The sequence below is a fragment of the Henckelia pumila genome, chromosome 1 (assembly GCF_033568475.1).
Source record: "Henckelia pumila isolate YLH828 chromosome 1, ASM3356847v2, whole genome shotgun sequence".
Lineage (NCBI taxonomy): Eukaryota > Viridiplantae > Streptophyta > Magnoliopsida > Lamiales > Gesneriaceae > Henckelia > Henckelia pumila.
Window position 1 is genome coordinate 71774201 of NC_133120.1, and position 24042 is coordinate 71798242.

At 30.8% G+C, this 24042-nt stretch overlaps 3 protein-coding genes across 3 annotated transcripts; 1 reads left to right on the top strand and 2 right to left on the bottom strand.

Moving 5' to 3' along the window:
- Positions 1-337: 337 nt before the first annotated feature.
- On the bottom strand, positions 338-4569 carry LOC140890032 (protein TRIGALACTOSYLDIACYLGLYCEROL 4, chloroplastic). Its single transcript, XM_073297782.1, has 5 exons — positions 4241-4569; positions 2868-3114; positions 2194-2548; positions 790-1112; positions 338-699 (listed from the first exon to the last, which is right to left on the bottom strand). The coding sequence occupies exons 1-5, from the start codon at positions 4507-4509 to the stop codon at positions 502-504; spliced, it is 1392 nt and encodes a 463-aa protein (XP_073153883.1). The 5' UTR covers positions 4510-4569; the 3' UTR covers positions 338-501.
- A 2349-nt stretch (positions 4570-6918) lies between these two features.
- On the top strand, positions 6919-8886 carry LOC140880659 (uncharacterized). Its single transcript, XM_073285329.1, has 3 exons — positions 6919-7019; positions 7162-7565; positions 8652-8886. Exons 1-3 carry the CDS (start codon positions 6999-7001, stop codon positions 8695-8697), a joined length of 471 nt encoding a protein of 156 aa, XP_073141430.1. The 5' UTR covers positions 6919-6998; the 3' UTR covers positions 8698-8886.
- Positions 8887-15079: 6193 nt separating this feature from the next.
- Positions 15080-18663, bottom strand: LOC140874979 (UDP-rhamnose/UDP-galactose transporter 2-like). Its single transcript, XM_073278494.1, has 5 exons — positions 18273-18663; positions 17310-17494; positions 16586-16786; positions 15822-15983; positions 15080-15710 (listed from the first exon to the last, which is right to left on the bottom strand). Exons 1-5 carry the CDS (start codon positions 18400-18402, stop codon positions 15351-15353), a joined length of 1038 nt encoding a protein of 345 aa, XP_073134595.1. The 5' UTR covers positions 18403-18663; the 3' UTR covers positions 15080-15350.
- Between the last annotated feature and the right edge of the window lie 5379 nt (positions 18664-24042).

Sequence of the window (24042 nt, forward strand, 5' to 3'; positions counted from 1 at the left end):
GAGAATTTTCAATACTTGTATTTCAATGGTTATTTGGATAATTCAACAAATATCTAAAAGATTCGTCTGAACTTTTATCCATTTCGAATCAAAATTTGGTGTTTTTTTTTTGGTGTGACAAAGATGGATTTATATAGAATGTTGAAATGAATGAAAAGAAGATAGGAAGAAAAGATGTATTTATAGGGAATTTCTTTAAAAAATATATGGTTGTAGCCGTTGCACAACGATCATTAATCAAATTTAATATGGTGCCTGCAGCCTGCATATCAAGCAATGGCCATTATTTTATTAAAAAAAAAAAAATTTACCAAATATCCCCCACCAATCCAAAATGTCTAATAATGATGTCCTTTTTATTTCAATAAAATGAAGGTAAATAGTTTAAAAGTTAGGGTTTTTTTTTTGGTTCTAGTTTATCTATTTAATTACAATTAAGCTAAAAATGCTAACAGAAAACACAGAAGTTTTACTGGCAAAAAGATTTAAATCTCTCTTTATTCAACTCTCAAAGAATCTTAGTTCTACCATGAACTCTCTTTGTTTCAGGGAATACCAAGCTACAGCCTTTGCTGAACCAAGTACTTGAAGGGCATATTCGATGGCAATAACAGGATCATTCACATTCAAAATCCAGTCCTTTTTCTTTGTGTCGAGCGCCACTCCTGCATCGACTCGGAAGCTGAAAGGTCCAGAAATCTGCACAAAAAATCAGAACTAGTTTCAGTCATGGAATTCGGTTTTATGAAGTTCAGTAATCGAAAAGTTAACTCAAGATTAAAAATGAACCTGCTGCTGAAAAGAGAAGCTGGCAGAGGGACACATTGCACGAACTGCTTCCACATTTGGCACTTGCGAATTGTAGAGATCAAACGCCATGCAAGTGGCGCCCTTTAGAAAGTTCGACCCAGAAGGAATATCCATCCGGGCATAAAAGCGAGTAAGGTCTAGGAAAGGCTTCTGGAAATTTCCATGTTGAGCAGATAGTGAGATGGACGCAAATAAATCAGCTAAAATTGCAGAGTTTACGCCTTTGGCTCGAAACCCAGAAGACATATTTTCTTCCTGTGCTCGAAGTGAATTATCTCCGACAGATGCAGTGACGACAGCACCTAAAATGAAATGTACACACCAAAATCATAATTGTTGCGTGGTATTGGAGAAAAAATATATTACACAACTGGTTGACAGAGCCCAATCAGACCATAATGATATACTGATGGAGAACAATATAATGCAGCAGTTTATTTGTTCAGCACAAGCCCTTAGCATAGTTATTAAATGCACTAGGTACACCGACACCTCAGTCTCTAAGGTGCACATAGCATGGTGAGGCACATGTCCTATCAAATTAAGATGAGTTACGACATAAAATTGTTACGACACACAATGAAAATTCTGTCAAGTAGCATTAGATTTTACTTCACATACTAATTAATCACAAATATAGAAAACTAATGTTAATTTGTGTATAAGCAAATATGAATTACTTTTACATAGAATTTCAGCTTGAACTTACAATGCACTAAATTTTAAAGACCGCACCCCGAAACAGCTTTGCCCGGCATCGTTATGGCCATTTTGTGTATTTTTTACAATAGTAATGAACATACATCAATGACAAGGATGTACAAGTTTTTACTCTATACATACACCAATTGAGAGAGACTCAGAATCCTTGTTTTCGTTTATCTATCAAGCCATATTGGGATTAAGTAATCTGAAATCAACTATTCTAAGACCATAACTTCAAATTAATTTAATTGTTTCGATAAATTTGACGTAAAGATGTTTCAAATTCTTCTCTTATTATTTAAATTATTGTACTGAGAACTATAACAGATTTTAAATGCACACGATGTTAATATCATTTTAGAATCCCAGCTTCAAGTAATTTTCTCATCTCAAATACCTCCACAGAAACCAAATTCATCCAAACACGACACCCGGGAAAATAGAATACATTGATAGTATGTGAATCTTGGGAGCCCTTCGTAATCAATGCATATAAAGATTAATCACAAACTTACTTTCCAAGATTAGTCATAAACTTACTACTATAATAACAAATACATTCTGCTTCCCTGAGTAAAGAATAATATTTTCGGCATTTTCCTTCAACCAATAATTATGAACAAAAGCAACAAATATCACTTACAATCAAACTTATTAGAGTCACGTGGCTTAGTTTACCTAGAATCCCTGCTGCTGAAATATGAGGGGTGGACAGAAATATGTCATATGGTTGCACCATTTTCATCTTCTCCGCATCACTTCTCCAGATGTTGAAATTTTTCTTGAACGAAACCGCACATTTGGCACACAAACCTGAAAGTAATGCAGCGGGTGTTCTTTGAGTAGGATGATCATCACACTGCTTGGGTGAACCTGTAGTGTGGTTGACACAGAAATGGTAGCTTGTTCCACTTTCAGAAGCAACTGACGAAAGATCCATCGCCATTGTCAATGGAACATCCCAGTAATTACCATGCTGATCAACAAAAAGTGATGGCGAAGCTGCTTCTACAATGAGATTATGATGGAGAAACTGTAAAAAGTACAAAATACTCATATCTGTTAAGCATAAAGTGACCAGCCAAAAAATCCCAATTATTGAGCAGCAGGGTGCGTGAGGGGTGAATTTTAATTTTTTTAAAAAAAACAGTTAGGTTTTAAGAGGATGATGTAATCGAATGTAGCAACATTTTTCTACCAGAGAACTAGAAAACAGTGACTGAATCAGTGGCAGTAATTGACACTCAGACCAGGAAGAAAGTATATAATGCATGCTAACAAAGAAAGATTTAGCCATTGCCAGAATTTATACTATCAATATTGAATCAGAGGTCACACAATTATAGCCTTGCCTTGTGATGAAGAACTGCCTTCTTTCTAGGAGCCTTGTCATCCGCACATGTCTCTAAGCTAAGTAGCATCGTGTCCTGTGGGGTTAACGACCACTCTGAACAAAAATTTAGGGCATACAAACTTTTGTTTGAAAGGTGTCTCCAAATACTCTGCAAAGATGAAGCATATGACTCTTGCCTGAACCCATTCTTTAGAAGCGAAGTCACAAACTTCTGTACATTGAACTGTCCAAGAATTGCCACTAACCTGCACGGCTTCGTATCAAAATGTGAGTCAATCACAACTATATGTATATATGTGTGTGTATGTACGTCTGTATAGATGTGTGTATTTATAGAACTCACAAGGTCTATGCTCCCTGAATTAAACAAGAGTTTAAGACTTTGAATTACTACCAAACGCTCTTGTTATTGGTAGACAATCTAATAGTTTTGCTATGCTGGTATGTTTCACACTGGCTAGCATAGTCTCAAGTGTCTAGATTCTGGTCAAAAATGATTTACCAAGCACCTTTCAGGGGGAATATGGAGCAAAGGTTCCAAGTAGCTTTGAAGACAAGTTAACTAGTATTTGAACTGCAGATCAAGTGCTCTACCGGAAGGGTCAACAATCTGACAGTGGGATCAGTTCTTACAGGCACTTAGAAGATTGAACTGTAGTAAAGCTAAAAGATTATTCCTCTCGGACGTGGGAAGTATCAACAAGTGGAAACAGAATCAACAGATAACTAAATCCTCTCTTTGCCAGAAAGATTTAATATTTGATTGAGCAGAAAATGAAACTTTGTTTTAACACTACTTAACCTAGTTCAAAAGGAACAGAAAACCGGTTCGATTGAGACAAAATAAAATATAATTTTATGAAACAAGTTAACAGCACTGAATCCTGTGAAACTCATAGTTTCCCCAGAACAAATTTGTCACATGGGTGCTTTGAGACTAGGTGGGCATCCATTTCCGAGGATATGACAGCTTAAAATCAACAATAGTTAAGCATAAATTGTAAACTCAGGCAAATAGAATATCTCAATGTTATCAATATAAAAAGCAAAACTTGAAGAGATGAGCAAAATAACAAATTCGGATAGAATTTAGAATGACAGCTTAGAAATTCAAATCTTTTGACTATGAAATGGACTATATATTCATCAGATTAAACCCAATATCATTATAGCTCCCCCACTCCAGAATTCATTATCGTCTCCTTTACCATGAATTTGGGAAACAAGGAAGCATAAAGAGTTAACTGCCCAAATTATTTATTAAATTCAATCCAGAAATTGAATGTTTAAAATCAGATTTTGAATTGTTACGTAAGGAAACGGGAAGCGCTTGATTATTTAACTGAAGCGAAAGGAAATCGTTAGCACTACCACGACTCGCTGGCCAAGGAAGGTAGAGAAAGGGAGAGGACGCGCTGAAAAGAGAAGCCACGGCCGGAGTCAAGATTGGGAACGACGGGCATAGCCATGAAGCGCTGGAAGAAATCAACCTGGCGGGGGCGAGACAACCGAGCCCCGCGGCTCAATCCCAACGGCAGCGGCTCGCCGGAGACTGGCCTGGCCACTCCTTCCACCGTCACCGGAGTCGATACGTCCACGTCCCAGAAGCCACCGTCCATGGCCCATCTCAGCTTCTTCATTGGATTAAAGATTTTTAGCTAAGATTTGTCAGAGCTCCCATGGACAACCAACACAATGGGATTTAGGGGTAACCATTTTTTTTATTTATTTCTCTCAAAAAAAAAAATTTATTTATTTAACACACAAATAACTTTTTTTTAAAAAAAAAAATCCGAGAAAAAAAGTCAAAATTTGTGCATTCGTTATATATATCTCTACTGTTTAATAATACTTGAGACACTCTTAAAAACAGCTCTTTTTTCTTTTCTATTCATTATCCCAGTAAATCTCTCACTAACTCTATCCACAAAAAAATACATATAAAAATAATATATATTTTACACATGCATAAACGTGTGTATTTTACACACGATCATGTGTGTGCATTTGTTGCTTATAATATATATATATATAAAAAATAAGGATCTAGTGTAAGTAGCAAGAGAAGCATCATTTGCCAAAAAGTTTCTTTCGAGTGATGAATAATAGCTTCTATTTTTTATTTTTGGAATATATGAATAATAGCTTTTGATAATTGATTTGCCGGAAAATTCAAATTAACCTAGCACGAGAAGATTATGCTAGATCCAACTATTTCAATCAATATATAAGAGCTTGTGAGGTCCAATATCTGAATATATGGATCTCACGGTCTCAAATATATTGATATTATTGGATCTCATAAAAAGATATAGTATCTTTTAAGCTAGTATTTAGATAATATTTGGGAGCTTTTTCTAAGAAATATTTCTAAGCTTTTTCTTAACAAAATTTAAAAATTTTGTGAAATTTTGTTAAAAAAAAGCTGATAAGTGCTTTTTATAAACTCTCTCAAACACTACCTTAGTTAATCTAATTAACCCGAAGTCAATACTTGTTCAAGATCCATTGGGACGAGGCCGACGAGCCGATGAGGTGAGACGAAGAACAGCCATTGTCCCTTGCTGCCATACATCGATCATGTTGGTCTTGACCTGACACTCCCAAGTCCCAACCCACAACAAGCATATATCGTAGAGGGTTCCTAAGCAGTTCATCACGGGCTATGAGCCATAATGATATATTCACTCGTTCAATAACAGCCCAATTCCAATCCCCATAACGTGTACATCAATTCATGTTTTGTACTATACATTAGTATGTTGATACGAATCGAATCAACCCACATAATAGTAAAAATATATATATTATGGCTCGATTTGGAGTTCGAAATTTTCAAATATTTTGGCTCGAACTCGGTTCAAAATAGAGTTCGAGTTTATTTTCGAACATATTCGTGAACTATTCGAACTATTGCTTGGATATTAAGGTTTGAAAATTTTGTTCAAAAGCTCGAATGCCAAAATGTTTGAAATGCATATATATTTATTATATCATTATATTATATTAATAAAATTTTAAAGCTCGCAAGCGGTTCACGAGCTATCGAGCTAAATAATTTTTGGCCCGAGTTCGATAAGTTCGAATGTTCGAATACAAATCAAATATTTAGCTGACTCCAAAACCCAAATTGTCTTCTCACTATCGTGGGTAATGTTTACATGTTTAGAATGGATTTTATCTATTATCAATTTATCTTACTATTTTAGCAGAGTTACTATAATTAATTGGTTTCCATTAATTGGTGAAATTTGAGATAAATCTATGATTATATCATAATTTAATTTCTCAGAAAACCAAAATTATTGATCAAATTAAGCATTTGATATGGTGTCCTCTTTTTTTAAGCTTTTGATGATTTCTTATTACTAAAATGACACTAACTTTGTCTCCTTTGATGTTTTTTCATTACAAAAATTTCAAACATCTTTGTAAAATTGATGTATTTATTGCATTTTTTTGTGACTATTTGTTTACGAAAATGCAACATTTTTTTGCATATTTTTAATTTTACCATTTTTTTTGTTTTTGTTAAAATACACGGATTATACAAGCATATAATGAGTGTACCGCAGTACTAGCTAGTAGTTATTATTAAACTTGAGTTAGATATTGTAACTAATTTTCCAAAAAAAAATAATAATAATTTAACTAACACACATCGAAGGACGAAGGTGTATCTAGCTATCACCACTATTAAATTATAAATTACTAAACAAATTGTGTTTTATCCATTATTTTATTTTCCTCTCCCAAGTCTCGTAACAACCTACATGATTAATCATTATCTTTTTGTGTCTTTGCCTCGTTTAATAATTCTCAACCTTTAAAAAAAGAAATGGTCAGAGGATTTTACGTACATAAATATTTCATTCTCAGATTTGCATATATGAGAGCTTAAAACGTGTATCGCAAAGCACGCTTTTAGGCTACCCGTTGATGGATCTCATGCATGTTGGCGGTCGATCGATTCTCTCCTACTTAATTGTCGGCTCCTTCTGTTTATAAAAATTATATTTAACACCAAATTATTCATCCATTTACCAACTATTATATTATAAATATATTAACTAATTATATTATATATATTGTATTCATCCAAGATTATTTCTGAATTAATATTCATAAAATGGCATGCACTAGTGCTCTGGTATGGCTCCCATGCATGCATGCATCTCCCTTTCATTTTAATTTGTTTAGTAATTTTGATGAAATTGCAGAGTTTACGCCTTTGGCTCGAAAGTTTTCATAAAATTTTGATATCATATATAATTAAAATCATGTGCATGCAGAAACAATGCAGACCGTGGACGACGCGCCGCGATCCACTATTCCAGGCCGTGGCTAGCCGGAATATGGCGACATCCGCCACAGCATCCGGCCGGGCCTCGGGAAACAACAGCGCGTTTTGGAGGATGGCGAAGAGCGGCGACTTTGTACCGGTGTGGATGGTGGGTGGGATGATCTGTATAGCTGGATGCATCGGAATCCACACGGCGGCGCTGCAGCTGAGGCGATCGCCATCGGTGCAGGTGACGAAGAAGAAGAGGGAGAGCGTGCCGGAGGTGGAAATCCCCGACGCCGTGCTGGGATCGGCCGAGAAGTTCATCGACAGGTCCTTTCTTCGCAAGGTTGCGCATATCCCGGACAATTACAAGGATCAGCACGATCGCCCAACTCACTCCATATTCACTCGGTATATATCTATATATGCCACACCTATTTTCTATTCATTACATTTTGGTATTTTTTTTTTTGTTTTTGGCTCCTAAACTCCACACCATTTTGGTCCCTCTTACTCGTGACTTGCCATAAAAGATCCCTCGAGTTACGAATTCATCTTATTGGGCATCCACTATGTATAAACTTAATACAATATGACTACTATTTGAAGTATAATTTCATCACATCCAATAGATCGCTTATATATACGTCGACCAGGAGCTTGCATAGGTGCTTACCATGGGTAACTATATACAGGAACGTAACCATAAATTTAACTTTGGAAAATTAGATATCCCTTTTATTATGCTCATCCTTTATAATTTTAAGAGTTAATTTAATTATAGTATTTTCATAATATAGAGTATAATTTTCATTTTATATATTATTATAGTTGATCCATTGTTCGAAACATGTATATGAATATTTGTCTATTTTATCGATTTAAACATCCATCAAGGTATATTGTGAACAAATAATTAATTTAGTACTTGATATGTATTCGCATTAGAATAATTAAATAACATTAAATTTGCCACCATGTAACTAATCTAAAATAAAACATATTGAGACCGTATTGAAAAATCTTAAGCTGAAGACCAAAATATAAACAATGTGGGCTGGATTAAATTATATTGAGATCCATTAAAATAATCACATAGTCCATATGTATAAAATATTAAATTGAAGCACCGGATAATATATATATATGGGCTATTTAGATTGAGGCTAGGCTGGGCTCATAAAATATTAAATTGAAGCCCAAGATAATATATATATGGGCTATTTAGATAGGGGTTAGACTGGGCTAGAGCCCAGCCTAGCCCCTATAGATAGTCCGTCCCTGACTATATATAAGAGCAAACACCATGAACACTTATGTGAGCACCGGCTGATATGGTGTTCATCTATTGGATAATTAGAGAATGTTACGTCAACGGTGTCGCATAAGTGCTCATGCTAGTTGCTTACCATATCAAAACTCTATACATATCAAAAAAATTGTGTGTGTATATATAAATATAATTGATCAAAATTTGATGTGGATCGATGATGACAGATCTCGTGATATCGAGAGCCTGAAATCGGTTGGAGTTCGTCCCTGAGTGGAGCAAGCTGATCTGGAACAACACAATTAGTAGCTAGTTAGTATGCAAGTAATTAATTAATAATGTGTATTTTGTAAATAGATTAGATTTATTTAATTATCCTATCTTGTTTATAATTTCCAGTACAATAGGTCATGTAAGGAGCTTTCAGCTCTTGTATTTTGTTTTCCAATTTCTCATTGTTCAAATAATGATAATGCACCATGTACACACTTTTCTTAATTAAGTGTGAGACATTATTGTAATACATTTTTTACCTAGCCTTAATAAATTTCGTGATTTTTAAGAATATATTTTCGATGTAGCATAACCATGCATTTATTTGGAATGTAGAACAGTAAATATAGATGGATAGTTCGTAAAATTATTGAATTCGTGTGAGATTGTTTTACGGATAAATTTTTTTAACGAATATCTTGTTTTGTCTGACCCGTGAAAAATCTTATTGGTCAATATATACATATATATATATGGATCAGGTCAATCCATCTAACAGATAAATATTTATGAGACCGAGCGACCTACTATATATACTATAAACACACATGTCCAAATTCCGATACTACCGAAGATTCCCAGGAAATTACCCAAAGATTTGTACCATTAAATTTGAGATGGGTTCCGATTAATTGATCATGTACCCGTACGTTGGCTTTCTTGGAGGAGACAATGTATTTGCTGCTAATTACGGAGTCCTCAAGAAACCTTTTAAAGGTTGAAACCAAGATGTGAAATGGCGGAACTTGATGAAAGAAACCCAATTGATAGTATCGCCAGTCGAGTTGGATTCAATAATCCTTACTATCTTTACTATATCCTTACTTCCTTACTATAAGTCTATAATAGTTAAACCCATTAGCTTAGAAAAATTACTTTTGTTCATTTTAATAGATTTTGAAATTTACCTTTATCATTCTTTCAACATATTTAATAGGCAAAAAAATAATTCATTATTCAAAAACTTCCCACCTCTTCTCCCCACTATCCCATTATATTAATTTATAATTATCATTATCCTTTTACTCATGATCCTAATTTATAAATTTATAAATAAATTTAAATTTATCAAAATATTTTTTGTACACATACAACGCATATATGTGCTTCAGTGTATTAGTAGTTAATAGTGTTTCACAGCGCAATTAATCAAGGTTTTTTCTACCCCAAAACGAAAACTTTTAATCAAGGCTTTTCAAGATATAATTTGACTCAAATAGTTGCCAAATACACGAGCTCAAGTTCAAGCTCGAGTATTTAATATTTTTATGTACAGCTGAGTATTTTTCATTTTACCAAAAATTTAACTTTGATCTTTAAAATCATACCATCTCAAACGGTACTTTTTAATTACTCTATTAGCCAAAACATTTATTTCACCCCAAAAATTGGTTGACAAGAAGCCTTTAAATTGTTTTTAAAAAAGTTGAATGTTAAAATATGAAATTAATTATGGTAAAAACAAGCAAGGAAATTTAATTAATATATCTAATTAAACAAATAGTAACTAAATTAAATAAATAAATTTTATTGAGCTCGGATAGGTAAACTTTGTGGGGGGATACGTGACATACGTCCATACGATAGGTGGGAGAATTTTCCGCTCCCTTCGTCTCGATTATATAGTCTTACTTTTTTTTTCACCGAATTAAGAAAAAATCATAGGAAAAACAAATTAGACTTCATATTTTATCTTTATTTAATGCATTCAAAAAAAAGTTGCATAATTTTCAAGATGTAGTTAATAGGGGTATATAATATTGATAAATAAGTGTAAAAAATTGTTACTAAATATGATATATGTCTATATATTTAGGACAAAAAACACATAATCTATACTAGCATAATCACACACACGCGTTGCGTGTGTCAAAAAAAACATATAATATATATAATATTGTATGTTATCTATAAATATTATTTTTTTGATAATATTTAAATTTATTTTTTTTCATTTATAAAATAAATTTAAAATTTATTTATCAATTTATCTTATCTATAATGTTTAGTTGAAAAAATTATGGAAATTTGAAATATCAAAATTTAAAAAAAAAAAACAAATAAAAGTGTAATATTTATATCACATAAGGGCAATTTTCAGCAAATACAAAAATGATGTCTAAGGGAGAGATTTTTTATATATAGGGAGAGATAATCAAGACAAAGGAAATATATAATTAATATAACTCTACTCTATCCACATAAGTTGGATATGAACCCAATGTGTAGGTAGAGCCGTACCCGAGTTTGATGGGGCCTGAGGTGAAAGATAAAACATGGGCCATTTTGTTACAATAACTTAATGTTCGATTCACAAATAACAAATATGATAAACAGTACATAAATACACCATAAATAATATGTTACATCAATAATATGTCAACAAATATTTGAAATAATTACATAAATACTACTCATATATAGATGTTTTAGATGCGATAATATTTTTTTCAAATCTGTGTAATCTAGTTCTCAAACCATTTATTTGTCAATATACAGCATAACCAACCCTTTCAGTATACCATGTAACATTTTTTATCGAAGATAATTCTTGATACTTCAGCTTCTTTTTTTCTGATATAATTATTTCTTATATGAGTTACAAAATTTGATAGCTAATATTAGTATTTAGAAATAAACCATATATTCAGTTTTGTTTAATATTGGAGAATGTCATTTACTCATTTTCATTTTTTTAATAGCATGTTACAACAATCAACTCCAAACACAACTCGTCACCATTAATTTCTCGTCCATTGTTACTGAAAAATATTTGAAACTTCATACAAGACTCCTTCAATTTTAAGGTTTATTTGTTAATTTATCCAAAAAATTTTTAAAAAAAACTCAAATTAAAGTTTCTTGATATTGTTTAAATTATTCAATCCGAAGTTGAAAAGAAATCAAGCTCGATCAATTATTTTAAAAAATAAATTAAAGTTTTTATTTTTTTATTTAACATTGGTTAGATTTTTTTTTTAGAATTTCGGTGAACGGTAACAATTTAGCATATATATATATATATATATATATATATAATTTTTCTAAAAAAATTGGGCTTTTTCCAGGGCCGGGCCCTGAGGTGGAGGCCTCTTTAGCCTTATGGAAGGTCCGGCCCTGTGTGTAGGTGTCTTAAGACCGGTTGTCTTTAACGAGAAGTACGATAAATAGGAAGGGATATTTTTAGGGCCGGCATATCGGACCAAAATATCGAATTTTTGGCATATCGTATCGAATTTTTTTTAATATACATATATTTTCGGTATATCGAATTTTTTTTCGGTATCTATACGGTATCAATATGAATTTTTTTCATACCAAAATTTTAAAATTTCTCTATTGGTGTCGATATAAATTTTTTTCATACCAATATTTTTAGTAAGGTATACCGAAAAACCACCCAAGATATTTCCATTTCCAAATCCTTGTTTTTCTTGAGATGACAATTCTTCTAATCCATTATTTCACATCAATAACAAGTGGGGTTAAAAATGGACGTTTAAATCAATGAAATGAATGTCATGTTTTCCTTTTTGCTGATTGGAAAGATTGAACCGTCGTAATTTATGTAAAACCCAAATGGAGTATATACCAAACATTAAAGATCAAGACAGAAGAGCCATTCATAATTTCATTACTCATTTATGAAGATATGTAGGCTATAAAAGGATAAAAATTCAAAACAAAAAAATGCTATATAAATATATTATCTATAGTATATATAATATAAAACTCATACACTTATATTAAGAGTTAATTGGTAAAAAAAATATCCATATCATGTGTTTGATTAGGATTACGTTCCTGTCAAAATTTTATTTTTTCTGCACTTATTGATTCGTAAAAATGTACTTTTTGGACCCACAAATAATTTTCGAAGTGAAAAATAGTTATAAATAATTAAAAATCATGTACAAATATATGAAATTTCAGTACTAACTATTTCAGATATGGTATAAAAACATGTTTTCATGGTATAAAATTTTTGTGTTATATTTCATCTCTCTAAAACTGAAAATATAAATAATGATTTTGTACTCAATTTGAGGCAATTGGTGTCATAAATATATAAATCAATACGTAAATTAAATATTTTTGTACTCAAATTTCTTAAATTAGTACACACAAATTGTTAATTTCCGTTACCCAAAATACTAGTGTATGTACTAATTAATAATGAACAAATGCTTTAATATAAATTTTTTGTACATAAACATGTATGTACAGTAAACTTTTGATATTAATAAAGTTGTTTCAATGTTATATTTAAAATATTAATTTTTGTATCAAATCTGAAACTGTTGGTACTCAAATATCATATATTAGTATCATATACTTAAATTTTTATACCGATTTTCATTAATGAAATGAAATTTGAGACCAGAGAATTTTAAAAAAAAATCTAACATAGGAACTAAATCTTAACTCATATTTGAAGTTAGGGACTGAATCTCAAGTTCTCTTTAACCGATTTGATTCGTCAATGTGATACAACGTAAAATTACATATCTAGTCTATATTGTTAAGAGGCAAATATATCAAAACCAAAATTACTCTACTATCTCATAAAATTCATTATCACTTCCAATTTTAAAAAATATAAGAACTATTTATCAACTTTCACTTCATTTATTCTTATTTATTCCTTTATCTTCTTGAATTTTTCATGTAGTTTTTATTTATTATATTACACATATATCACATGTGCTTAGATCGTGAGTATACATAGAAAAGTATCCCCTTATGACAAAAATATAATATTTCTTTGCTTGTTTACACACCTTCTCATACAATGACTATTTAGCAATCAATAATAGTAGTGATATTATTTTTGAATGGCTATACAAAACATGCCATTGTTGAGAAACAAAAAGATGGGATATGCCCAAATCTCTCGTACATGAGTGCATATTTCAAGATTTTGTAGTTCAGATGAGTTTACTTAAGATATTTGATCCGATTGTATGTTTGAAACTTGGATTTTTAAACAACTCGCATCATAGATACAATTTTAAATCCACCTTGATTACTATCACATTTGTCAATTGTCAAAACTAGGGGTGCATGTATAAGAGAATCAAGCTACTCGTGAGTAGTTCAGTCAAAAGCTCGAGTCGAGCTCGAGTAGCTCGATCTTTCACTCGAGCCGAGCTCGAGCTTCATTTGTTTTTGTTCGAGTAGCTCGCGATAAGACATATATATATAATTATATAAATAAAAATATATATAACTATAATATTATATTTTTATATTATAAAAAATAATAATATATATAAATATTATATATATTTATTTATTTACTCAAAACTACTTACGGGCCAATTTCAAACTCAAAAATAGGAGAAATTACATGTTTGGGTTTTAACTTGTACGTTGTTCACAGTTTTAGTATACCAATTTGCATTTTTTTTTAAAAAAAAAAAAATTCATTCTTTTTCATCTGATATATATTATGTCAATAATGTACATATTACGTAATTATTTTTCGGTATCATGTCTAGAATAAGTTTCGGGTTGGGGTATCAGACAAGTCTGATAGCCATTTCAACTACCCCTGAGCTGTAATCTCTCGTGGTCCATTTAGAAATACATTTTTAGTAGTGTAATGACAACACAAAATGATAGCTAAGCGAAGCACCGTTAATTATATATCTACATACAAACTAGAAATGACAATATAAAAACTCTATGGTATCTTTGGATTGAAGGCTTTGATTCAGAATGGAGGATTTGAAAGACGGATTTGAAATAACACTCATTTTGAAATATTTCAACTTCATCATAATTAGCATTGCATCTACATAGAATTAGCAAAGGAATCCGCCCAACAAAAATTCATCCGAACTTTATTTTATAACTGATGGTTAGGGTTTGAAAATCGACTATTCTAACCACTCGGATATAATTTTGTTTCCAATTTATGATGGTCTTTGTTCTAGTTGGTTATGTTTGAATCGATTTGAACTGAAGTTTTTTTTTTAAAAAAAAATTAATAATAAAAAAATACAGCACAAGGGGAATTTTGTTATCTAACATCGATCAATCATTATTTAAAAAAAAATGACCTCCTCTAAGAAGTTATTTTTTTAAAAAAAAAAAATGGTTAACCAAGTCCATTTTCTCAAATACCCCCAGTCCACATGGCTCCGTCCCGATAAGTGTCGGTCCTGATTCCGATCTTTAAGATGGTTCTAGTTTCGGTTCACGGTTCTAAGAAACAATGATCCAACCCACTTGTAGGCCACATATTTATTTATTTACTAGTATAAATAAATACAAGGAGCTTGCTCCATGCTGTCCAGTTTGTCATGTGCATAGTGGTGTTCGGTTTAGACATCACATTTCATGCATTTAGTTGGCATTATTTCTGAGTCCCTCAGTGATTCAAGACATATTTAGTTGGATAAAGTGTCTCTATAACAATAAACATGACAATCATAAATGTGACTCAATTAACACATAAAAATAACATAATATTAGACATGCATCTTCTTTGCTTTCTCAATCCCTGAAAATTTAAACAAATTCTTTCCTTTGTTCCTCCACTTTCTTCAACTTCCGATTCCGAATGATTTGCACAGCCACTACACAAATGAATTAATGGGATAGGCAAGCTCAAGATCTTTAAACGAAACCCGAACCTGGATCCATCCCTAGGCCTTAGACTCACCAAGCTCAAGGTCTTTAATGGGAGTTGTTTCCATGCCTTCCTTTATTAATCTAAATTCCTCTTCTGTCAAGCTGTTTTTCCCATGCAGCATGATCTTGCTATGAGTCTGCTTTTCGACTTCCACAGCCCAACTATAGATTAGCATGCCAATTACTGCAACAAGCATCCCCAAGATGTTCTTGAAAGTCAACTCGGAATCGAATATTAGCCATCCCAAAGTTAATACACATAATGTTTTCATGTGGCCCAAAACTTGGAAAGAAACAGCCGAAAAACGTCCAATGCAAAGGTACTGGCTAATGTTGCAGAACACGGCTAGAGAACATGAAAGGAGCATGAATAACTGCAAATTATTGTCCCATGATGTTAGATGTAATACAAGTGTTCGGTCCAGAAAGTGAGTTAACATATTATGCTACAGAATGAACATTGATAAGACATAACAGATGCTTACTATGGCTCCAAAAGTGAACTTGTAGTCCAGAATTAATTTTTGGGAAAGATAGTAGTCAATTATAGGACCAAGTACGAGTAGAGAACCAGCTTGAATAGGAGCTGTTTTACTCAATAATTCAAATGATCCGATCGAGTATTTCTTCTGCAAGGAACCTATTGACTGCATCCAAAAGAATATCATCTAATGAATATTTCTGCAGTATAAGAATTCAGGAAAGAAAATCCTAGCAGGAAAAGCCCAGAAACAGTATCCCATTTGTTCATCAAGTTAGAAATGGTATTCTCTTTTTTTTCATACTTTCTGTTAGGTGATTGTAGTATTGAGACATTGGTGTTTGGAGGCAGCAGAGCCTCTTAAAAACAGAACCCTCAATCACAATTTTTAAATTTTAACCAAGTTTGCCTCAAATTGAAAATATTTATCAGTCAATGGGGTATTTATTATGAATTATTACCATGAAGATGAAAGGGATAAGCAAAGAGAAAAGTTGAAACACGAAATAGAAATGAATTAAAATACGAAAAGTTGCATTTTTTTAAATAAAAAAAAAGAACTCCTGTGGAACTTGTACGACACCAAAGGTGAACAAAATATTTCCAATTAGTACCATGTTCCTTCATTGTTGGCCCCAACTGTATCAAACTTAATGTCAATACACAGCATAGGTGATGCAGAAGTTTTAGACATTAATTCATCTCATCAAAGATCAAATGATATCAAAGAAATTATATTATTAATAACAAGTAACAAATTTTACTCACAATTTGTTGTAAAGATGTCGAGAAAACTGCAACACAAGCACATATAAAACCTTTGGCATTCACTTGGACATCAGTCACAGTGCAAACACCCACGCCTATAACCACCACCACGACAGAGATTTTGACTTCCTTTGAGTACTGTTTATTATGGAGGATCCATTCCAAAATACAGACCACAGGAATCATGCTCAGTTTTGAGATCTACACCAAAATACAATGTAACATCAGCTTAATCAAGAAAATGAGTTGTAACCAGATGTGTGAAAAACAGATCCCACGAGCTGAGAAGACAACACGTCTATGAATTTTACAAGTTTCAAAGAAAATAAAACTTAAAGCATTGTTGATATCATTCAACAACATAAATTATAAGTCACAGTTCCTAAGCTACAAATCTATTGCATACTTTACCACAGCAAAATAGGATCATTGGTATCAATAATAAAACATAGACAAATTCAGAGGTTCTCTTGATGCAGGCCGCAATGTGACTATATTATTCAGGACGTGGAAGCTTTACAAATGCAAATATCGCAATCATTATTCAAAGTGTATGCATCAAAAATAGGAAGATAATTTTAAGTTAACAGTAAAATTAACCATATTAATTGCTCGATAAATGTGAAAACATCTAACTAGGCAAGTTATATTGGCAAGTGATATTAAAACATTGGATTAAGGTATCTAAGCATTAAGATGCATGTGGTTTATAGTTCAAGCATACTTGGTAAAATCCAACTGAGTTTAACATAAGGCTGAGATTCATCCCCGTGATAGACATATTGGCAACAATTGAGAACCAAAGAAGCTCCCAAAGAGGCACATGCTTTGAGGCCGAATATCCCGTAGCATTTGATATCGCTCCAACAAGTGCAGTAACAGCAAAATGGAAACCAGTCAATGTTGTGGCTGCATGAAGCAAAACAAGAATTAAAATATGAGCTTAAAAGGCTGACTCTACCATATCAACTCACATTAATTAAATAAAGATCATAGAGTTCCACAATTAACACCTCTTTAAAATCTTGATTGATACTAAAATTGGAAAAAAAAATTGATCAGAAATATCAGACCATATCACAAATATCACCCCATAAGAATTAGTCCCCAAAATGAGTATAATTAAAAGAGTAAGTTTGAAGCAAAGAACCTGATCATTTAACTCAAAAGGTGATTCCGAGGTGGAAGTGGGCTACATAAGGCATCCTGGTAACCAAAATAATTATACTAAACATCTGATTCAGAAAGCTACATCTTAGTTCCTTGATCCTTCACAAATTTTCACAGCAACTAGACAATTGCAAATATCAAAATTCAAACTGAGGCACTAATCAGAAAAAAAAGAATTACTGCAAATGAGGACCAATCCAATGTAGGTGCTCAAAAGTGGTAAATTAACTATATGGGCACAACCCCTTTCAAATTCAAATTAAAGATGCCCACTTCCCCAAGCGAATAACAAAATGAGTTGATCCCAAGCAGCAAAAGCAAATTGCAATCAAATAAAATTCACCAAAATGCAACAGCAATTCTAATTTTTTTTTAAAAAAAAAAAAAAACACACACACACACAGAGTAAAAAGACAACACAGTTGAGAGGCAAACTCGGAGGGCCGAGATCCAGGAAAAAGAGACCCATTTAAGCTACAAAAGCACAACGCAGAAAGACCCCTCAGATGGCACTAACCGAATGTGAAAGCATATCCATTGTTGGACATGAGTTGCTTATTGGCCAGAATGATTCCGACAGAACTGATGACATTCATAGCCCAGGCACCGACATCAGACACTGCTGACGGCTTCCTCTCCACCTCCATATGTGAATCACCTGCCTCAAGTGCCCGTTGTTTATCCGGGACCTCAAGAATTGGGTAATGGCGGAGGGTTCTTGATTGTGACGGCAGTAGAATAGCGAAACAGATCCGCTCCTCACAAGGAATGGAGGGAGGGTGAGAAGAATGTGGTGCGTGGATAAATCTCACATCGGGTACACATGCATGATTTGTGCTGCGTGAATGGGAATCGATTCACGAAATTGAGAGTGAGTGAGAGGAGAAGAGGAGAGGGAGAGAGTAATAGTAATAAATACGACGAAGACAGCCGATTATGATTATCATTATTATTATTCTTTTGTTATTTTATTATAAAAGCAAACAAATTTGCATTTCCTGTCGATTGGAATTTCAGAAATTCCCCTTTTCGTTTTTGCTAATATCTCAAATTATTTATGATTTTATAATTACCACTTTTTAAAAAAAGAGTTGATATTTACACCCCACCTTCTATTATCTATACTCCATTTCAGTTATAAAATATTTGTTCAATTTACTCACAAGTGGAGTGTAAATAACAAAGAATAGAGTGTAAATATCAACTTTATTTTATAAATACTAATAAAAGTCACGTGTCATGCACGTGGGAACACCTTTTATTGTCGATAAATATTGTTAAATAAATGAGTTGAGATGAGAAGAGATTAACGATCAGCTAATTAATGATTTTCATGGTATTTTAGTCAATACTAAACTTAAATGTAATATAATATGTACAACATGCATTATAAAATGAGTGCGAACAATATTTGTTCAACCATTGTCATCCCTTTATTGAATTAATGTTGTTGTTCTTTAGATAAAGTAGATTTTATTAATAACTGGTAATAATATATACTCTTTTAAATTAAAAAAATTATTACATGTGTTAGTGATGAAATCAATATAATCTTCAACATTGCAACTAATAAAAATATTTGCAACATTTTCAAACAATATAACCATTGCTTGCAGTTTCAATGTTTTTATCATTTACGGTCATCGTTATAATTATATATATACATTAATAGTTTAAAATAAGACAGTACTATATATCAATGACTCGTGTAAACTTATAAATATATATAGTGTTTAATGTAATTTTACCTTGACAAAATATTGATATTGAAACTTATATAATTATTAAAGCTCGATTTTTTTATTATTTTGTTGATTAATCTTGAAAAATTATTACATACTTCGTAATTCGTCTTATTTTCTATCTCATGCATGTATGCATTGAAACATATATAATTTATTATGTATTTGTTAATAAGTGAGGTACGTTAATCAAATTAAAGTAAATATTGATTTTATAATTTTCTATCTTATGTGTTGATTACTTATTTTGTGACTATTGATTTATGGGGGGAAAAGTGTAATATAGATAATGCATTCTAAAATTTAATTTAAATTATCGCGTCAAATATTTTTTTTTCTTTTATATTTTAGACTTTTCTCTCTTTCACGATTTTTCATTTATCATTTTTTTTAATTCTCTATGAAAGAATCAATATTCTCCTCATCTTTAATAGCAATTCTTGTGTTGATGTCTCTTGTCTCCATCAATCATTTGCATTTTTCTATTGTTATTATTTTATTCTTTTGTTGAACAGTCTCTTTTTTATGTTAAATGATTGATGGAGACAAGAGACATCATCACAAGAATTGCTATTAAAAATATTTACTTGCAAGAATAACAATAATTTCATCATTCTCAACTGCATTATGGTATGTTATCGTCTTCTATTACTTGTATTTCAATATCATTAACGATCGATATATTTGTTAGACATCATCATTTATTTGTAATTTCTTAATTTTCAAAATCTACTGGTCTCTTCTTTCTTACAATATTGATTTCGTTGTTATAATTTTTGATTGAATTTTGAATGTCTTTAATTACAAATGTTAACATTTCATCTTTTATTTCAACCGCTTTGTCTATTTTGAGAGTAAAAATATATTCTTCTTTATTTGGTGTATCTTAATACTTGTGGTATATTGAAGTGTTGTCGTCATATATATAAAGCAGATTTTATTAATAATTATAATCATTATATAGTATTTGTAAGAAAAAAATTATTTATATACCTTGATGATGGATCAAATCGATATAATATTCAAAACTACAACAAATAAAAACATTTACAAATTTTTCGAACAATGTAACTGTTGCAGTTTCAGTGTCATCATTTATGATCATCGTTTTTCTATATTTACATTAACAGTTAAAACATTTCAATAACTCATGTAAAAGTATAAATATAATGTTTAAATATAGTTTTACATTGACACAATATTGATATCGAAGCTCATCCAGTTATTATAGGTCGAGTTTTCCACTGTTTTGCTGATTGAATATCTTGAGCGCAATTACTACATGCCCCGTGTCATGGATTTTACTTATTTTTTAATCTTATGTATGTATGTTTTGAAGCAAAATAATTTGTTTTATATTTGTTAATAAGTAATATACGTTAAATCAAATTAAATTTGGATTTTGTAATTTCTTATATCAGGTTCTATAAATGTATTTATAAAATATTAGCTCCAGTGATAAAATATTCAAATTTTTGCTCGTGAAATGATAAAAATAAATTAAAATAATAAATAATATTTTAATTTTTTGTAAATTATTAATCTGATTGAGAATTTTCATCAAGGTAATTTTTTTTCAAGACTTTAATTTGATGTTATACGTGATCGATAATTCTTCTAGATTTTTTTTCGAAGTTATTACATAGCCCGTAGTAGATTGATCAATATATATATACTTAAACTTAAATAATTAAAGGAAATAATATCAATATTATAGTTTTGTTGAAAATAATTAAGATATTCATACCATTTTTTTTTTCCTATGCAAGACGGAATTGTGAACGTCGTCGTTAATTTGAGCTGAACATTTTATTAGTCACAAGAAAAAGTAGTGAATAATGTTAATAACTAATTTTTGTAAAGATTTATTTACAAAAAATTTAAAATTTTACCTTCAAAACATTTATTTTTAAGTTACAGAAAGTCATAACCGGTTTATTCATCTCCAACTCTTGTAAAAATATTTATTTGTTAATTGTAGTATTATCTCATGATAAAATAATTGTTATAGTTTTTAGCTTTTATGAGGAGGAAAAATAGTTAATTTTTTTAATTTCAAATTTTTATATATATGATGTGTGTGTGTTGGTGTGTTCTTTATTTATTATTTTGGATTAAATTTGAATCCACTTGAATTGATTTATTTCACACCGATGTATAATTTAATTAATATAGATATTTATTTTAATAACATTTACAAATCTGATATATATTTATGAACGCATGATAAAATTATTTAGCTCAATAGATCCTTACATAAATTAAAATACATAAGATTTTGTTTTTAAAAAATATGTTCATTTTATCTACAAACAAAAAAAATAAAACCAAATTATTTTGGTGTTTTATTAGTCTTTTAGTAAACTGGATGAATATTTAATTAAGATTTTTGTGGAATTTTTTTTAATTTTTTTGTGGAAAAAACCTATTTACTTTATCTATAAGAAAAAAAAAACCAAAATATTTGGTATTTCAATCTTTTTGGAAACTTGATCTTATATAATATGCACACATTTTGTCAATTTTGACACATCATAATAATTGATTATACAAAAATATCCTCACAAAATTTATCAATTGTGTACAAACCTGCAAGAAAAAAGTTGAAAATACACAATTGAAAAGCTTTGATATTGGTTCACATTTTTATAATTGGTATAGATATATATAAAGTAGGTCTGTTGTGACACGGTCTTACAAATATCTATCCATGAGACATGTGATTCGATCCATATATATAGTGAAAAGTAATACATTTAACATAAAAGTAATATTTTTCATAAATTTGATCGAATAAGAGATCTGTCTCACAAAATTATTCATTTAAACGACACCACATGAATTTTTTTAATAATATATATATATAGTCAGTTCACATTATATATGTTACTATTATTGAAGTTAAAAGAGTCTTTACAAAGCTATGGTATGGTAGTGAAGCATTTTTCAAATATTTCATAAAATGTTATGCAACCTCCACCATTTACACTCAATTTGGGTCAAATTTTGGTTTGCATTATCTGATGTCATTTCTCGCGATCTGCAGGCTCTTTTGAATTTTTTTATTTACAATTAGCATGCTCATGTGTATTCATATTTTTTTTTAAAAAAAAAACAACACAAAACATTTGCGTATATATAATTGCACACAAGCGTGCATGCATACAGACAATAGTATATATACATATTTGGGCACCGGTTGGTTTGTGGATGAGATGATGAAGGATGCATGATATAATAATGATAATCAACATATTTGAATTAGGTAATGATGCATGACACAACTCCTTTATAAAAGACGAGCCCGTCATTGGATAAAACAAGAATTCATAATCAATCGATGTGTGATACATCCACATTAAATAATGTCTTGAAGTTAAAAAAAAACAAGAAAATGGGGAATAAACAATGTAAAACCGCTTAGACAATGTTCAACTCGTAGATATAATGATGTGCATAATATAATGATGATAAATCAATATAATTGAATAAAATAATTAATGTATGATTATAATCTTTGTAAGATCTGAATCAAACATTCAATAAAAACAAAGATGAATAATCAATCAATGTTTTATCATTTACATCAATCAATGTTTTATCATTTACATTCAATGATTTGATCGATTTGGATTTCAGATTCGTAATTTAACTCGAATCAACTGGTTTATCTACGGGTCTTGAACCATTTCCTTCAAATCCGGTACCTGAGTTAAATATTTATCATACTTACGAGAATAATTATGTGCATATAAATTATTTTTTAAAAAAATATTAAATAATTGTGCAATGTTAAATAAATCTAGATATTATATTGAAATTTAGAAATTTAGAGATGATTTTATAATATCTTTGATAATTGATTAAAATAGATTGTAACGCAGCTTATATATAGTTATGTTAATTGCCACCAAATTACCAAGATCTAACAAGATATTACATATGGAGATAAAAATTGATTCAAACAATTTTCATGAAAATGATTAGCTTTCTTTTTTGAGGATTTGGATGTTTCAAGAAAATTTCTAATCAAACAGTGAAGAAAAGGAAAGAGTCTAAAAGAACATATATAGAAAAGATGAAAATTAGATATAATGTTCGCAAATTCAAATCCTAATAAATCATAACCATTTTGGTGATTGAGTAAATTATACGAAACGGCATCGTATCCATTTGAAATATGAATTTTATGTGAAACCGTGTCATACGAAATATTTGAAAATACTATTTACCAAATCCCAACAAATCTAAGATTAACACACTCAAAAGTTTTTTTGTTGGGATAACAAATATTAAAAAGGTCTCCTCATATTAACTTTGGTATAATAAGTAATAAGTATGTCAACGTAACATCTTAGTTTCGTAGCGATTTTACTCTTCATAACATTTGTTTTCTAATTTTGTTAGTGTGAATTTATCAATAATTTTCGTATGTCTCTCCGTTTTTTTCCAATTTTTTCTCCAATTTTTTTCTACTTTATGTCAACTTTCTCACTTAAATCGTATCTAATATCGTATCTAATCTATAAGTATTGTATCATAATA

Bases quoted from the DNA above. Each gene is read 5' to 3' on its own strand.
- LOC140890032 (XM_073297782.1), bottom strand. From the start codon at position 4,509: ATGAAGAAGCTGAGATGGGCCATGGACGGTGGCTTCTGGGACGTGGAC. The intron at 2,549-2,867 runs GCAAGGCTATAA...TACTTTTTACAG, and splicing joins AGGCAGTTCTTCATCACAAG to TTTCTCCATCATAATCTCAT. The intron at 700-789 runs GTTCATTTTTAA...TTTTTTGTGCAG, and splicing joins GCTTCTCTTTTCAGCAGCAG to ATTTCTGGACCTTTCAGCTT.
- LOC140880659 (XM_073285329.1), top strand. From the start codon at position 6,999: ATGGCATGCACTAGTGCTCTG. The intron at 7,020-7,161 runs GTATGGCTCCCA...ATGTGCATGCAG, and splicing joins TGGCATGCACTAGTGCTCTG to AAACAATGCAGACCGTGGAC. The intron at 7,566-8,651 runs GTATATATCTAT...CGATGATGACAG, and splicing joins ACTCACTCCATATTCACTCG to ATCTCGTGATATCGAGAGCC.
- LOC140874979 (XM_073278494.1), bottom strand. From the start codon at position 18,402: ATGGAGGTGGAGAGGAAGCCGTCAGCAGTGTCTGATGTCGGTGCCTGG. The intron at 17,495-18,272 runs GTTAGTGCCATC...TGCTTCATGCAG, and splicing joins TGGATATGCTTTCACATTCG to CCACAACATTGACTGGTTTC. The intron at 16,787-17,309 runs GTATGCTTGAAC...ATTTTGGTGTAG, and splicing joins ACTCAGTTGGATTTTACCAA to ATCTCAAAACTGAGCATGAT.